The 18,141-nt window shown below is 45.5% G+C and overlaps 1 protein-coding gene across 2 annotated transcripts in view; it reads right to left on the bottom strand.

The window, feature by feature from the left end:
* The window catches only part of pxdn (peroxidasin), a 48,273-nt gene extending 31,008 nt beyond the window's left edge, over nt 1-17,265 (bottom strand). Inside the window, exons 1-4 of one of the 2 annotated variants that reach the window (XM_079286380.1) lie at nt 17,072-17,265; nt 8,167-8,238; nt 7,085-7,156; nt 3,782-3,853 (exon numbers count right to left, since the gene is read on the bottom strand). In XM_079286380.1, the coding sequence (XP_079142506.1) occupies nt 3,782-3,853; nt 7,085-7,156; nt 8,167-8,238; nt 17,072-17,256 (401 nt within the window). In that variant the 5' untranslated portion in view covers nt 17,257-17,265. The remainder of the gene's footprint in view (nt 1-3,781; nt 3,854-7,084; nt 7,157-8,166; nt 8,239-17,071) is intronic. The other variant, XM_079286381.1, reaches the window with a different exon arrangement.
* Between the last annotated feature and the right edge of the window lie 876 nt (nt 17,266-18,141).

Raw genomic sequence — 18,141 nt, 5'->3', positions numbered from 1 at the left:
CGACACGTCATATTACTGAAAATAACCGCCTCAGAAAAGATCTAGCTCTGGGTGAATGCAGCCAGACGGGAGGAACTCGTACATCAGGCATTCATCTTAGACGGGTGATGTACAGGGTCTGACAGTCTTTGGCTGAAGTTGTAGGTTTGAAATGAGATTGCCCACAGGTGAAACGCAAGCACGGCCATTATCTCATGGAATGCAAAGATAATTGATGCCCCCAAACGCCTTTGAGCTGAGAAACGATAAATCAAACCACAGGCTGACAAATAAAAGGTTATGGAAATGAGATCCAACTGAATGGTAACTGTGACTTCAGGTTCAGTTGCGTGTCTGCTTGTTTAGACAGTCAGAGCAGCAAAACAGACTCAAATACAATATTCCTCTAGATGTCTCCACACATACAAATCTCAACTGCTGATTCGTTGTATTGTTACGAGCTGTACTGGACACCCAACAGCATGTCTTTGGGTGTTGTGGAGGAGTCAGAACGCAGTACAAGTGACAGACAGAGCGGTTTGATGAAGACAGCAGCAAGATGAGTTTGGAGTCCTTCATTTCCCTCTCGGATCAATCAGCATCCCACGACAGTACTTTCATGACACTTTAATGCTCTGTGTGATCCAGTGTAGCTGTTACAACATCAAATCACTGAGCTGTGCTTTCATCTGTGATAAGAGGACTAGAAGTTGGGCTGCACAACAGACAGACTATTAATCACAACCACCATTTTGGCTTCACACAACCAAGTGAACATGGTGGGCCGTGATATTGATATTAGAATGTGTGCTCCTCTTACAGAAAACTTTGCAGGATATGAAATCAAGCGCTTTCTAAAACAAGCAGCTGCCAGGAGGCCAGCCAGATGTTTTTGGCTTCACTTTTGTGGAGCTGTCATGCTGCCGCATGCAGCCCGTAATCAACGTCCCTGAAAGAGTAGAAGAGTAAAATACTGTATACTACAAAACTGCACTCAACACATGGAAGTCTTATTTTGATGCAAAGAATTTGTACGTTTGCAGGAATGTCAGACAACATGGAAGTGAAAGCAGTGCTCTGTTAATTAAAATGTAAAAGTGCGAAAAAACATTTTGTCCCTAAAAATGAATGGATACTAGTGATCTCAATATCGATCAAAACCAATGGTGAGTAGGGCTGCACTGTTGCCTCACAGCGAGAGGGCCTGGGTTGGGGTCCCGGGCTGGACGGCCCTTCTGTTTGCATGTTCTCCCCATGTCAGCGTGGCTTCTTCTCTGGGTTCTCAGGCCTCCTGTGCTGACTCTAAATGGCCCGTAGGTGTGAGCGTGAATGGTTGTCTGTCTCTATGTGTCAGCCCTGTGATAGTGTGGAGACCTGTCCCGGGTGAACGCTGTCGGCTAGGATCGGCTCCAGTCCCGCCTGCGACCCTGACCAGGATAAGCGGTTCAAGATGATGGATGTATAATCGCGATTATCATTTTGGCCATAATTGTGCAGCCCTAACTAGAAGATGTCCTACTTTGCATGCAGGTTGCTCTGTCCCTGTGTGAACCCCACTGGCATGCTGATAACATCTACAGACGAGTGGTGGTGGCTGATATATGAAGGAAGCGCATATGGCCTCAAAAAGAAGCATGTGACTTCAGGCTCCTGTTGCGCAGTGGAAGAAGAGCTACTAAAGTATATGCAATCTGGCTCAGAACTTGCCACCCACATATAAAATCCTTCATTGCTGCAGCGAAACTCATAACAGCTGCCAGGCAGGGAGCCTGATGTTGGGATTGGTTTGACGCGGTGAATCGGCCATTTGTTCCCTGTGGAGTGCAGTAAGTCATGGACTCCTCCGTGCTAAAGGAAAGGTCAGCCATACTGGTTGTGATAATGACTCACTGGCTTATCGATGGACTACAGGGATCATTTCTGCACACAGTGGTCACACAAGTTCATTACAACTCTGAAAACACAATTGGTATTATTAACATCAATCAACAGTAGCTCGTGTGTGTTTTTTCTTTTCAAACATGCACGTATAGAACAATACAACTTTAGTATTCTTTTTAGTTTTTTTAAAAGCAGCACAGAAGTTTCTGAGAGTCGAGACTCACAGGAAGCAGCTTGGTGTGATCACACAGACTGAACGTAGAGGATGCCTGCTGGCAAATAAACACTGAGAGCAGGTTACAGCAGCACGGAGCAGAAGAGTCAAGCTTTGCTCCCAAGCACAAGCTCTGAGTCCAGCAGCACACTGCGAGCACCACCAGCAGCACACGGCTGGATAACATGCTGTGAGCCTTGCATTGGGGGGGGGGGGGGGGGGGTATCTGTGTTCCTGACCACAACACATGCGACTCATGCAAAGGGGTCAGAGAGGGTCAGCGCAGCATACAGGGGGGGGGGGGGGGGGGGGGTGCACACACGGCATGCATGGTGGCGGTGGAAAAGTGGTAGAGGGGCGCATGGGGGGGGATCACAGCAGTGACAAGTAACTAACAGAGATCCCATGACACCTGTGTAAGGCCTACACAGTCATGTCATGCAGCATTCATAACAGACCAAAACACATGATGTCAACATCTGTGACATCTCTGTCACTAAGGACCAACAGCTTGGGTCTGGTTACTTCCTGAAACTTCCTGATGTTCTTCACAGACACTGCAACAGGAAATAAACTGGGGCACGTTTGGAATGTTATTCCGTTAAAACAGTTCACAGTTTATTTCCTGTTGCAGTGTCTGTGAGTGACAGCAAGTAAACAGTGACCCAAGCTGTTCCCTTGCAATGCATTTCAGTTGAACCGGTCGAAACACGCCCTCATTTATAGACCCTTTTATAGCAGACGTCATCAACACTATGCGTGCGCATGTTGGAGACGGACGTGGAGTTTTGCTCCTTTCATCCAGACGAGTCAGTGAGCGTCAAAGTAGCATCAAAACTGTCACCAGCATCAAAACGTCTGCTCGTTGCACATGTTTGGTGCTCAGACTTGATGTTCCAACAGCAAACTCAAGTTCTATAGAATTCCTACAAAATCACGACCGCTTCGGAGAAACAGGTGTTTCAGCGTTAACTGGTGACTTTCAACCCATTGCGTCCATGGTTGCTTGTAGTAGCTTAGGTAAAGGGACGGGAGATAATAAACACGGGTCAGTCTGTGTTTAGAATGGATTGAAGCCTGTTGAAAGGACACCTACGTGTTCTGTTGCTGTTGGTGCTGATGGTGCATTCGGCTGAGAGTCTCCAGTTAACACGGTCACTGGTTAAACTGAAGCACTGGCTGCGAGCTGTTAAACGTGTTGACTACCACTGCACTGTCTTTAGTGTCCATTTCAAAACTCAATATAAGTCTATGTCTGTACATGAGCACAGACAGCTGGGAGCATCGAGTGACGTGTGCTGGTGATCGCTCTCTGGTGGAGCGTTACAGGTTTCTCCATCAAATACATGTATAAATCTGGCCACTAAATATCAGGTCACCTATTGATGTATTCTACTTCTCACTAATATGACACGGATCTGTAAAGTGAATCTATTCAGGTTATATTCTCCATCTTTGGTGGTCATTACCCGGCACAGCTTGACAAGCTTTTGGACTCCGCTGCACTTCTGTTGCCAAACTGTGTAGGGACACTTCTGTACGCCATTGTTGTTTAGTAACTGTAAAGGGGTTTATAAATCACATGAGACCATGTAGACATTACCAGGTGCCATGGATCTCTCAGGGGGGGGGGGGGGGGCAGCAGGTGGGAGGAGGAGCAGCTGGTCGAGCAGAAGGAAAAGGTGGAAGACGAAGTTGGTCACTTACAGTTGCTCAAGAGAGGCAAGCCCCTTAAATGCTTGTCTGTCAATTGATTGGATTTCATTCTTGTACAAATAGCTGAAAGGAGAGATAATCAGTAACATTAGTAACACACACACACACACTCACACAGCATCATCTGACTTCTGCCTAGTTATTGTGAGAGAAAGTAGAGGATCGGATCAAATAACCATTGTTTAGATGCTGTTTAAATGAAACGCATACAGTCTTTACTGCAGACTGACTTCTATTATCTAAGAACTCACTACACTGGCCCGCTTCATTGACATCGGTAGATGTAGCTGTGGGGGGGGGGGGGGGGGATCTTTGCAACAGTTTTACATTACAAGTACAGTATCTTCACCCAGATGTGCTTGACTTAAGTAACAAGGAATATTTTATAGATCATTACAATTATTATTACACTAATCAAGTCAATATAGGTAAACAAAGCTATTCTACACTCACTAAGACTGTTAGCAGAACATTCAATGACTATAAACCACTCGTGGAATGTATGACATTCAGTCAATGACTGCTAATAGACAAACATTCACATTATAGAATCAAAGACTAGATATGTGCACAGCTCAGGAAAAATATACATGTGCATCAAATAACAATCAGTCATCAATGGACAAATAATCAGTATGACATCACAGATTCCTTGTGTCTAATCTCTTCTCCGTGTCTCCTCTTGTGTCAGGGACTTGCAGTAATACGTGTGCATGTGTTCCCTCCGTCATCCATGTTAAAGAAATGTGATACCAGGAAAGCAATGGCTTCAAGCTGTTCTCTCTTCCACCCTCCACTCAGGACGGGACCTGACGACAGATACAGATCTGCTCACCAGTGACGCAATGTATGGAACAATAAACATGCAATAACCTCTGTGTGGACGCTATCAGGTGTCTTACTATGGCCGATGGAAGCTTTATACAAAAATAAACAACTTGATCAGACGTAGCCAGATAAATAGTCAAAACAAATGGAGCTAAAAGTCGCTATTAAAGAAAGTGGCATTGATAAAGGACACTGCCTTCATACATACTACTCTGCTAAGAGGCGATGCATGACCACTAGGGTTTGGTATCGTTTGGGTTTTTTCGATACCGGTGCTAAAACGATACTTAGAAGACGATACTGGTGCCTAAACGGTGCCTGAACCGATACTTTTTTCTTCAAATTGAACAATATATTAACTGTTTAAAGTATACTATAAATATAAATACGACACGTCTCATGACTTATTTTATTTTACCAGTTCGTGGCGGTAATGCGCCAATTCGTCGTTTGCCAACCGCTCCTGAAGAAGCTTTCGCGTGCCTGTGTTGTTGTGCTTATGAGCGACAGCGCTAAGTACGTTGTAATAATACTGTGAGTGAGGAGCGGAGGACCGAGTCCTGCTGCCAGGACGGAGTCATCAGAGTAGTGTAAAAAAAGTATTTCAATCGGCTCAGGCACCGAAAGGAAGCACCGAAATCTGCGTTGCGTTTCGGTCCGGTAGATACCGGACGTATAGGAACCGGTGCCATATTAGCACCGAGTTTCGGTACCCAACCCTAATGACCACACCAACACTATTAGTACTCCATTTCCATGCAGAGCTATTCTGTACAAACAGATTATGGCAAACAGACCATTAGGTTTAATGAGTTTACTTTAGGAACACTGGAGGAAGCAGACGTATTGTGGTGACACCATGTAAACGGCTTACTGCTGCAGGAGCCTGTGATTGAATGTGAAACAGTGGACTGCATCTTCTGTGTGTGCGTGCGTGCGTGCGTGTGTGCGTGCGTGTGTGTGTGTGTGGGAGGGAAACTGGATTTGGAAGTTGTGGGCATAGATCTCAAGGGGCCTCACTTGGCAGATATCCTTGAGTGGTACTCCTCATCAAGAAGTAGCCAGAATGCATTTTAACATCCTGACTTTAAACATCCCTCACCTTCTTCCATGACCGCTGCTGATCACTTCATTAAATGATCTACATTAACATTCACAGAAACAGAATCTATACGTACAAACAAAGTAAGAGACAGTATGTAGCTTACATTCATTTACTCTGAAGCCAGTGAACAGCATCTGTGTTGCTCCAATAACACACTGATGGACGATGGCAGATGGATGTAATGCAACTGAGTGATTAGAGAAAGATCAAATAAACAGTGGCGAGTTCCCACGAACAGGACCGTTGACCTCTGTTTGACTTGGTTGTGGAGGTGGTCGAGGGAGAGCGACGTGAAAGATGACAGGGAGTGGACCTCACTGGGGTCCAAAGGAGGTGAGGAGGTGAGGAGGTGAGGAGGTGAGGAGGGAGATACAATCTAGCCCCCAGCTATAGACCACTGACCAGGTGGAGGAAACTTACCCTCGGCACAAAGGCTTTAGATCAACTCTGCTTTTGAGTGAGAGGGGCACTGTAATTAAAAGAGCTACTAAAGAGCCACAGGACTTTATTACAGCACAGAGAGGACATGTGAGGATATGTGTGAGTGAGCTGAGGAGAGAAACAGAAGGAAAGCCCACATCCCTTCTACTCGCCCCCTCTTCCTGCTCTCTCTTTGAGCTGATGTTCATGATCTTGTCTCAAGTGGGCAGTGCTTGTCCAAGATGTCAGCTGGACAGTGATGTAACAGTATGTCTCGCTACTCCTTTACAGGCCTTTATCAGTAGTTCCTGCTAATAAATTACATCTATATTCATATTTTTACTTCACCAGCTAACATGCAGACTCCTAGCTTTGCCTAATCAGAGAGCACATCACATAACGTTGTCTTCAGTCTTAAAATGTACAATACAGCTCACCAAACTAAAGTATATCAAGCGAATCAAACATACCCTTCCCCATGTCAGAGAGTCCTGTGTGTAGGTCCTCATACCTGAGCCCAGCCTGCTCTCAGCACAACGTCAGAGAGTCCTGTGTGTAGGTCCTCATACCTGAGCCCAGCCTGCTCTCAGCACAACGTAGGCCAGTGGGATGAGAATGTAAGTGACTAACAAAGGGTGCAAACTAGCAATCCCTCAGAAAGCTCGAGGCTACACACACCTCAACGATCTGTTCTCCACTCTGCCTCCAGCTCGACTCTTTCACACACATAAGTACAGAAGAACAGACAAAGGGAGACTTCTCATTGATGCTGTTGCTGACACATGTTCACTGACTGAGCAGTCGAGCAACATCAGCCGTCTTCCACACTTCCACTCAACGAGCATGTGTTTTTAGAGCCGTGTTTCGTCATGCTTCATCTTCTGTAGATTGAACTGCTTCAACAGCAAATGCAAAACTGAATTGACACGAGGGCAACTTACAGATATTTGAGGTTTTCCAGGTCTTCAAACGCCCCCCTGGGGATCCTTCGTATATGATTGTTGTTGAGGAGGCTGTGAAGGACAGGAAGCAGGGTTCATAGTTACAGGATGGACAGCAGGTTTGTCCTGGGCTCACTGTCAGCCTGCCGCTTCAACACAAGATGCAGTATAACCTCAGTCATAATATTCATATTGTCAACATATGGAGGAGGTTCTTATTGTCTTCAGCTTTGCTCTGCAGTTGGAAAGCGCCATGATTGAAATGGTTAGTGATCACTTGCTCCCTCTTCTTGTGTAGTGCTGCATTATTAGATGCATTTCTTCTTCGAACAACAGGAAATAAAGTTTCTGACTTCAAATGTTCACTAACTTGAGAGAAGACAAAAGGCTCTCCCCGTCAACGGACATTGCAGACATATTTCTGTCTGTATGACAGTAATATTAGGCTGCAGCTCAAAGCCTGATAGACTTCAGGGTGTGTTGTTGTTCAGTGTGTGGACGTGCAGCCAGAAACCATGAAGAGCTGTTCAGGATGTAAAGCCCTCAACAGGCCTTTCTCTTGCCTTGAAACCAAATGAAGCACTCGCTCCATGCCTGCACGTATTCATCAACTATGGATCCAGAACTGGAGCTACACATCTTCACCTTTAGCGTCATGCTATGAAAGTGCTTTCACTGCTGCATTTAGTGCACATTTCTACTTTACCTCAGCAGCAACGCGCCATCTAGCAGGCTGGACATATGATAAATAGCTCTCTGGGAGGAAGTGGAAAAATAAATTCGTCATAGATTACGAGCTGACCTACATGTGTGAAACCAAAGCAGAACAGAGCAAGAATGTACTTGTGTGTGTGTGTGTGTGTGATACAAACAGGACTTCCTTGGGAAGTGACGATTGCTCCGAGTGTTGTTTTAAGGAAATGTACTCGGTTCATTTTCAGTATTAGCCTTCTTGAGTTCATAGCAACAGGATGTTATTATGATTAAACATCATTTAGAAAACATACCAGAGAGAAGGTAATACATGCCTACAGCAGTTCACCATCATGTATCATGTAACCAGAGCAGGCACAAAGACTTACAGTGTGTTGAGGTTCTTCAATCGTCTGAAGGAAGCTGGTTGTAAATCCTTGATTTTATTGAACCTCAGGTCTCTGTAGAGCAGAAGAAATCATATTTATCAAGTATGTTGTAGACTTGGAAGGCAATACACATCAGCATGAACTGGAGTCCACAGCAGAGCCTCACAGAATAATCCTGAAGGATGATTGGAAACGTTACTCATTTCAGGAGAATGCCTTTGTCCAGCTTTAATCATGAGGGCAGATTTAGAGGAAGAAAACCATCAGCAGGTCTCAGTATCGTTCTCCTTCAACTTCCTCATCTACAGAGGCTGTGTCATGACAACAATATGCTTTGACATAATGGCACTAATCCCTCTTGGTCTTACAAAGAATGACTCAGCGCCCTGTGAAGGTGAAGTCATTCCTTCAGCCATGTGGCGTTACCAGCCACAGCATGACAGGCGATGTGAAAGTGGAACACTGAGGTTATGTTTGTGGAACTTAGGCTGTAAGCCATCTGATCTTCAGCTAAGCCATTTGCTAAATGTATTTTCACAAGATGAGATGTGTAAGTGGAAGCAGGCATTCACACGAGGAGCATTTAGAAAGAGTTTACATCATTCCTAACAGCATTCACACCCTACCAATGTACGGGCTGCTTTGTCCCACAGCTACAGCTACCACACTACACTGTTGCATTATTTGACCCAGCATGGCATCCTGAGAAAAGAGTCTACTGAAAACACTCCCAGGCAAAGAGAGGAACCACACAGCAGATGTATCGCAGCAGTGAGGAAAGGGAGGACTACATCCTTCCTCCTACACTCCCAACTCCCCCAGTAAGAGCTCAACTGTCTCCCAGCATTCAGTCAGCCAACGAGCTGACAAAGCAGATACTCTGAGACTGGGTCACACAGACACAACCTTCTCCAATCATTATGCAGAACGGCCCAGACGCCAGGGTGATGAGAATGTAGCGATCAGTCTTTGCTCAGTTTTAAGGACACAACCTGTCCTGCTATGAACTCCATCCCAAGCTTTAGGGCTGTGGCAAATACTTCCAAACTCCACTCAGAACGTTGACCTTCCAATTCTGAATCAACATTTGCACTTCTATTCATTGCGTTCAAAGCTGGTATTTCAGCACAGTTGCAGATAAAGACCAGACGACACTGACATTAGTCTGACATAAAGAATTAAACTCCAGCGGTTCTAAGTGGGATTGCTTCTGACTCTTGTGATCCAATAACTCCAGTACGTTCCAGTAAAGTCGACTGATTAAAGATACAAGTCATTGGAAAGCCTCAATAGAAGCGTTGTGTGTAAAAATATGACTTTCGGTGCAGCCCTACCAGGTTTACATATTTATCTTACGTGCCGTATTTATCCATTATTTAGCATCTAATCTATTTCCCTTTGTGCACATTGGGCAAAGTAAGACCCACGAAGCTATACATTCCTGAGCTTCTGGTTCCTCATATTTCTGTGCACATGAGGGCCAAATGATTTGCTATCGACTGACTTCATTGTGGGTGAACTGTTCGGTCATTGGCTCTGGAACAGCCTTCACATGTGGATGCAATCAGAGGGAGCCCCACTTCTTCACATGCTGACTTCGTTCCACAGACTGTGAGCGAGTGCAAGGATTTTCACTGCTGGGTGAACAGGTACAGCACCTCCCTCACCTCCCAAGCAACGGGCCCAGGGTGCAGAGTGCTCCCCCGACATGCTGAGGCAGGGCTGTGCTGCCTATGTGCCTCCAGCTAAGAGAGATAAGGTGAGGAGGAGGGGAGCAGCGCTACGTGCTGGTTCAAGCAGCAGCCATCACAAGTGCATACATGAAGGCACTGCTTGTGATCTCTGCTGGGGTCAGTCTAGTCAATGGAAGGCTCACAGCATTCATTCAAAGCTTTACCTTGAAGTGGCTCACACAGTGCTGCCCTCTATACTGTCAGCACGTCCAAACCCCTTCAAGCCCTACTGCCCTGACTTCTCTCACTGGTGATTGCTGAGGGTCAATGTGAGTTTGTTAACTGAAGCATTTGTCCTGGTTGGTGGTTATTATTTTGGCCGTGTGTACGTGTGTCTCACTGGTTGATGTTCTCTGTGGCAGCAGGCTGTGTTTACAGCACCAGCTGCAGATGGAAGGTGTGTGGAAGTATCAGCACCGATCGATCCCACAAGAGCTCTCAGGCTAGCAGTGAGTGAGACGGAAAGGTGGCTTTTGACTCTGAACTGTGCCGTGTGTTTGAGTGATTGTATTGTCTGTGGATCTGTTAATAATGGTCTGCCCAGAGACAACCACATCTACAACAAAATCAGCAACAAGGCTCCTCTTTTACGATGCAAATTCATAACAGTAACACGAATACAAATGCTCCTGTGGCAAGCATGACAGCAACAACAACAAATAAACAGGAAGTAAGGACTATACTTAGTCAGAGGAACAAGAGGATCCATCAGGCTGCTTCGTGACGCTGTACTGAAAGGCAGCGGTATGTATGGAGCACATTTAGTAAACAAAGCATTTGTCTTCAAGAAATCGTTCATTGAGTGTCCACAAAAAATGAGCGTTTTTATGATATTTGTTCCCATGGATGTGTATCGATGGCACTGTGCCGGCAGCTGGAAGCAGCAGAGGCTCACACACTATTCTGGGTGTTGACAAATCACAAAGCTGGCCCAGTAATGACGGAGCCATGGGAACGCGACAGTTACAGCATTAATACAGTGAGGGCAAAGCTAAAGAGCATGTCTCACTTACACACACTTAGGCTCATCATTCAAGTTGCCGCGGTGATAAGAGCGGAGCCCAGCGACTACAGGAAAATGATTTTGAAGTAAAAGATGTAATGAAGATGTAATGAACTCCTAGTGAGAGTTTTCTACTGTACAAGAGACTGAAAGCCTCATCTTATCATCACATTCTGTTGTTTGCACTGCAGCCTTTTGGCATGAACTAAAGTCAAGGCTTACATCTCACAGATCATTAGAATGAGCTGTTTAGACAGTGTTTGGGACCCGCTGTGTGTGAGGTAGAAGTGCAGTGAGTGCACTGAGGTGATGTAGGGACAGAGTAACTCACACAGGACAATTACACTGTTTACTGGGCAACAGCTTTCACACAGCAGCAGCTCTAGTCACACTACGTCCACAGGCAGTACCGTGTGGAAACACTTTGCGTCTAAGTCTCTTCTTCTTCTTTGTCGTCTTTTCACTTGGCAGACAACCAAACTATGAATCACAGCCAACATCTGGTAAGGACTGACTTCATCATTATTTCATTGTTGAATTATGTCGTCTGACAAAATCAACATCCACACACTTTATTAACAACACCTTTGCTGCACGATCAGCTGCATCCGCATTTACATGTGTAACCAGATCCATGTGGGCGTGGTCTCAGGGGGCGACACATGTACTACAATCCTCTATGTGAGTCCTCGTGTAACTTAATACGTCAACAAAGGATTCCCATCAGTGGATTCTAAATGGAACACATCCCTGTGGTGGGCCCGGATGTGGCCACACACCCCCATCAGTTGGTGATGGTAACCATAGCAACAGACAGCTGTCAAATCAAAAAGGGATTGATGGAAGTAAATGATCATGTCCGTCAGTGACACTGATAACAACCATGTGCTCACAGTGAAGTGATTCACTACCAGGATACAGGGTACTAAAGCCTCGACGGCTGTTCAATAATGCTCTGAACAACTAGCGCTAAACTAACGCAGACAGGATATCTAGAGGATTTCATTATGCGTCGCTCTATATGAAATATGTGGAAAACCTGCAGAAACCAGTGCACAGGTGAGCAGCTGAGCCACCACACGCTGATAGCTCCTCTGTACCACAGCAATACATGTCCTCACACTCCTGCTCATAATGGTGAGGATCAGACGAATATCAAACCTCAGCATCACAAACAGCAGGCAGCACCAACAATGACACAGCATTCACCGTGTTTGTGTGTGTGGCAAATGATTGTCCTGCATCCATGTTTGTAGCTGAACGGTCAGACCACTGGCATGATGTACAGCCTGAGTTATGTTACCGCTCAGCAATGACTGGACGTGAGAGGACAGCTGGAGAGCATTTGCTAAGAAAACAACCCCTCATAGCACTAGCAACAGGAAATATCTGCAACCACGGCATTCACCACGGTAGGTTTAAACCGTTCTGTGTATTAACAAAGCAAACTAAAGTCATGATGCCCAACTGTTCAAATGGTGACTATAGCTGCAAGGAAAAGTTCCAGAAGAGGTTTCTCTAAATTCTTGTCTGAGCCAGGACGACGCGTGAACCTGGCTGCTGCCCAACTCAGCCAGCATCTGAGTTCCATGTGTGCACCTCTCCTCTCATTCTCTCCCCCTCTAGTCAGGGGAGTCGTTTGGCTTTGTGACACATGCCCAAGTGGGCTTGCCAAGGACTCTTGGGCATGCATGAGTCATTCTGAAACAAGAACATGGCCGGCTCCTCGCTCGGTTGGAGGAACAGTGAACCAGGATCTCCAAACATGGCTGCGACGGTTCTCTGCAGAGCACATCTGTGTAAAAACGACATGGATTTGCTTCTTGTCAAGGGAGTGCTGGTGATGGGCAAAGGAAGGGGCCAGTGGAGGTCCTGTCAACAACTATATTGGGCCCGATCTCGCTGTGCAAATGAGTGAAGCTTTGGGGATTTCTGGCTGTGCATTCCATAATGCTGCAGAGACCGAGGGCCTCACAAAGCCTGACTGCAGCAAATTCCACACAATTGAACTCCACTTTCCCTCCCTGACTCACCAACGCTCCTCTCAGTGAGACCAGCCACTGCTTTGGGCCATGAGCCGGGTGAGGGGTAAAGGACCTGTAGACAGAGAACAATGGCCGCTGACCACCAGGTAGTTCTCCATGCAGAGCTCACAGATGTGTCTGCTTATCACAGCCATCACCTTGCAGAACACACACACACACACACACACAGAAAGCTAGCACTGAACACTGAACATAACTTTGAACTTCCTACTACTTCTGTGAAGTATGCAGTTTGTACAGTAACTGTGTTGAAGAACCTCATTCATCACAGTACACTAGAAACTTCAGTCCTGATTACCGATACCTGGGCTTTGGGTATCAGCTGATACAGAGTCCTGATCAATGCCAGTGTCCATTGGAATACGTCCCTGTGCTGGAATCACACAGTTACAAAGGACAAACTAGTGCGTTGACAGATTCACAAACTGTCCACACGGGTGCAGAACGGCCCCGGGGTCACAGTGGTGAAAGTAGTTGTTCTTGTTACATCACACTTAAAGCACCATAAAACCAAGATACAAATATATTTCAAGAGTACAAGCAAGCAGCCAAGATGTCCGAACATGGAACACAGAGCTACTGACTTGTGAAATAAAATCATCTGTTACTCTACCTAACTGTGATGCTGCACGTCGTCCAAAGAGGAGGCACAGAGGAGCCGAGAGAGAACATGTGAGGGAGATCTCCCCCCAGACAAAAGGGAGTACGTATAACCATCACTGAGCACATGACTCATGAACTGAGCACTGACTCTGGAGCGCGTCTTCTCATCCTCTTACTATAGTTACTATCACTGATCTAGTTAGCCGTTAGCCGTTAGCTCCCAGTGGGTCAAAACAGAGCTAACAGCGAACGGAGCTAAACACACAGAGACAGTAAACTGCAGTTTAATGTGACAACGCTACAAGTTAACAGTACATAACTGTATTGAAGTACTTTAACGGAGTACAGATTGGAGGGGAAAGTACTTTGAGATTAGAGTTACAGCCAGTTTACATCACTGTTTACATTTTACCAAATTTCTGTCAGAGATGAAAGTAACCAGATACATTTACTGCTATTCTGTCCTGAAGTACACTGCTGAGGTACTTGTACTTTGATAACAACAAAGTGTATGTAGCCCTAATGATTACAAAGTGCTTTAGACATATTAAATAATAAGAAATCTGAATATTTTAGTGTGCCTAAAAATATGGGTATTTGAACGGTGTTTTTATTGAGCCACTAACGACTTACAACTATAGATGATAATAAAGTAAAGAAACAACATTTTGGTTTTGGGACGGATTACCTTCTTCTTGAGCTGTTGAGGTAATACCAGTAAAAAACACTTCATATTTGATTGTGCTGATGTAAAAGTCCCCGGGAAGATATGCAGCAGTGTCATTACAGAGAGGAAACGCAATCCACCGTCATGCCTCAAACAGAAGGTCCTGAGAGAGAACAGCTGAAAAACCATTTAGGCCGCACATAACCTAACGAATGTGGGGAAGAACGTCCATGTTCCTCGTTCCAAGTGTCATGGAGAAAAGCTGTTGGCACAAAGCCCACATGCAGCAGTACTTCTGGGCCAACACTTTGAATTCTCTACTGCCGTGGCCCACAGGAAACACAAAGATATGTTTTGAGTTTCAAGAAGCTGAAGAAGACACTAACATATGCTCTCATCCTAAACATGATACTGTGTAGATGCATACAGAGTAGGGGTGGGAATCACCAGAGGTCCCGTGATACGATATTATCACGATACTTAGGTCACGATACGATATTATCACGATACTAAGATATTATCACGATACGATATTATCACGATACGATATTATCATGATACTGCGATCTTCTGAGTATTGCGATAACATATTTTGCAATTTATTACTTTTTTCAACTTCAAATGATGTCCCCAAAGGAAAACTGTGTCAACATGTTCTATCTAATAAGATAAAGTTTTCAGTCTGTTCATCTCACTTCAATCATTTTTATTGATGCGTGGACGTGGAGGGCAGAGACAGTGATGCGCTGCACTCTCCCCATGAGCCGGCTGCTGTTGGCAGATTTAACCCCGTTGTGAGGCCAGATGTCTCTTTGTTTTGACCAACTTCCTACCAATCACGCTGACCCAGGACCTTTGCTGACCTCACCAGAAAATAACTCAGCACCATCTAGTGGACTGAAAAAGTAATTGATTTGATTTAAAAAAAAAGAAGACTTTTATTTTTTTTAAATAGTTTATACAATAAAAGATCGATACTTGGCGTCCATGTATCGATACAACATCGCCACGCAAAATATTGCGATACTATGCTGTATCGATTTTTCCCCCACCCCTAATACAGAGTGTCCCAGTCTACTGAGAGCTAAAGTGAGTCGCCCACGTGTACTGAAGCTAAAGACACAACAAAGATAATAAGCAGCATGTTCACCCTGGTGCAGATGTGGGCCTGGAATCGATGTGGATCTCACACGGACGTCAGCGACTAAAGCATCATAATGATGAAGGACATTCAATGAGCAACAGAACTACTTGAAATCATGCCAGCGAGAAAACAGCTTTAAAAATATACCAATAAAGAAAAATGTCGAAAATAAGTAAGTAGGAGTATATATGTGTAATGTTTAAACTATGTTTTTACCTGTCCATCAGATTACACTACCCGTGTTCTGAAGGGTTGTATGGTGGATCATCTCATACTCTTACGATAGCGTCATTGGAAATTCCTAGATGGCATGCTGCCAGGTTGGAGGAGGAATGCAGTGCCTATACATATGCAGCACATAGCTACAGGTCAAGAGTCTCTAGCAGCTCTACCACGATGACTTCATCCTGCTAAACTCTTCAAACCTCAGGACCTTTGTTGCAACAGTATCGCTCAAACGTCAAGCGACAGGTGGCTGCTGCTTCAAAGCTCAGTAGCATGAAGGCTTCTGGGAAACCACAGCATGCTCTCCTGATTTAGACGACACAAGACCTGAACAAGCCTTTCATTGACGTGGAGGCTTTTTATCTTTCCTTTGGGGGTATCTGGGCAGGGCTGCCCCATGGGCTCCTTCAAGGCTGTGGGCTGACCCCAAATAACAAGAGGAGGCTAATTCATGCTGCTGTGCTACAGGCTGGCTGAGTGGCTCTTTGTCCCACTGTGCACAGGCTGAATAAAGCTATTAATAGGTCCATGCAGTATGAACCAAATGCACAACAAGATCGCAGAGCCAATTAAAGACAATGGGTGCCACATATTTGGGAGATTAGACAGATCTGTGGCCAGCGACATGAACTTGTTGAGTTGGGTGACTGCAGCAGAGAGCTCCTGACAACCAGGACCACGTTCACAAGTGCTTGTCAACTGAGAAGTATTTCCTTCCTTTCATCTCAGAGGGGGGAAGTCAAACATGGAGTTTAACCTGTGCAACCAAACCCATCCAAGCACAATGATGGCTTCTCTGCCTACAGAGGAGGAAGCAGCTTTGGGAGCTGCTCCACATCGTGTCTCTGTGTGTCAGGAGCCATTGGCCCATTGGTCAAGCCGGTCCTTGAACTAGGATGTTTCCAGGACACTAAGACGGTACACATTTCCCCAAAGCATGTCAACACGGCAAATGAAGACTGACGAAGGGGACTGAGGCTCTGATCTCACACTTATTGTCTCACTGTATAGATTTCAATAGAATTCATCAACGCATGTCTCCATGAAGGAGATGTTACACTTCATAGCTCTCCATACGAGCTCTTTCATGTCGGGGGACTCTGGCGAGGAGCCTGGCCCTCCACATTGCTGGAGGCCGACTTCAGCAGCTGTGTGACCCTGAAGCCCGTTCATTAACCCTTACAGCCAGCAGCTCAACTCACTGGCAGGTGTCACAAGTGGGTGGAAAGGTTCCCAGACGTGGTAATAACCTCTGCACTGCCACAGGACCCACACTACTACTTTAAGCAGTTACAAAAAGTGTGTTTTAACACTGTGAATAATGAACGCAAAGGATATCAGCCGTTATAGCTTCACCACAGGCCACAAATGTAGAAGTAATGAAATGCACAGGCGTTAAGCATTCATTGCAGTCCGGTCCAGTGTGTCCGGTGTGCCCGGTGGGTGGGTGGGTTCCCGTTAGATTTGAGGGGAAAAGCTACTTACAGAATGGTAGTCTGAAGAGAAACTGCCGGCACGGTTTCCAGGTTTAGATGCATACATCTCACAGTGGTTCGGAAGCATAAACAGCGACTCGGACAACAAAGCGCAAACTGCGGTCCGCTGGCGAGCAGTAACAAAGACACCGCGAGTAGACACGGAGAAAAGAGCTGGCCAGCCCGCAGCGCCATTGCTAGCAGTGAGCCGAGCCGAGCCTCTCACACACTAACGGAGAGTTGGCTCACCGGGGGGAGAGGGAGACAGGCAGGGAGGGAGGAAGGGGGAGAGAGGGAGAGAGAGAGCGAGAGAGAGTGTGTGGAAAACTGAGAGGAAGAAATTGACGATGTTCAGTTGTCGTAAAGGAACATGCCTGAGGCTGGAACATCTGCTGCCATGCAGATAGGCTCGTGAGACATGAGACATCACAGTTGTGTCCTATAACTCGCGTGGTTGCGCCTGGGACACTGAGAAATAGGATCCACTGATCAGTGAGATTAGGCTAGAGGTGGACTGGTGCATACCAATTCAAGTTGTACATAATATGAATGTTTTTCTAATTTTAAATGTTTACACTCCTTATGAAAGTAAACTAAACGAGGATGAATACCTTCATAGGCTCGCTTTTATAAGTTCCTTTGTCAAAGAAAGTGCATATACATGTATATTTGTTGTGGGGGATATGAACGCTGATATCTCAGATAATAACTCCCTGTTTGATCAACACCTCATGCAATTTTGTCAAGATAGCAAGTTGGTTCTTTCCAGCAAGGTGCTGTTGCCAGTAGAGCCACACATACAGCAGTGAAGCATGGTACTGTACGGATCACTGTACAGCTGAGGCTCATGACGATGCAATCCTGTATGAGCGGCTACCACAGATCACATACCTGTCTCTATGAGATTCAATGTTGAGAGTCGACCTGAGTTGATCAGTTATGATGATCATCAACAAAGTTTTTTGGTCAAAACCACAATATGATCTATGCATAATGTATGATACAATTATGAATTGTCGAAATAATGGCAGTGAATCATTCTGCAAAAAAGGGCTACACAGCATAATCATAGGCCAGGAT

This window comes from Melanostigma gelatinosum (genome assembly GCF_949748355.1).
Source record: "Melanostigma gelatinosum genome assembly, chromosome: 16".
Classification (NCBI taxonomy): domain Eukaryota; kingdom Metazoa; phylum Chordata; class Actinopteri; order Perciformes; family Zoarcidae; genus Melanostigma; species Melanostigma gelatinosum.
Note: the sequence above shows the minus strand (reverse complement) of the source record. Positions and strands in the feature narration are given on the sequence as shown.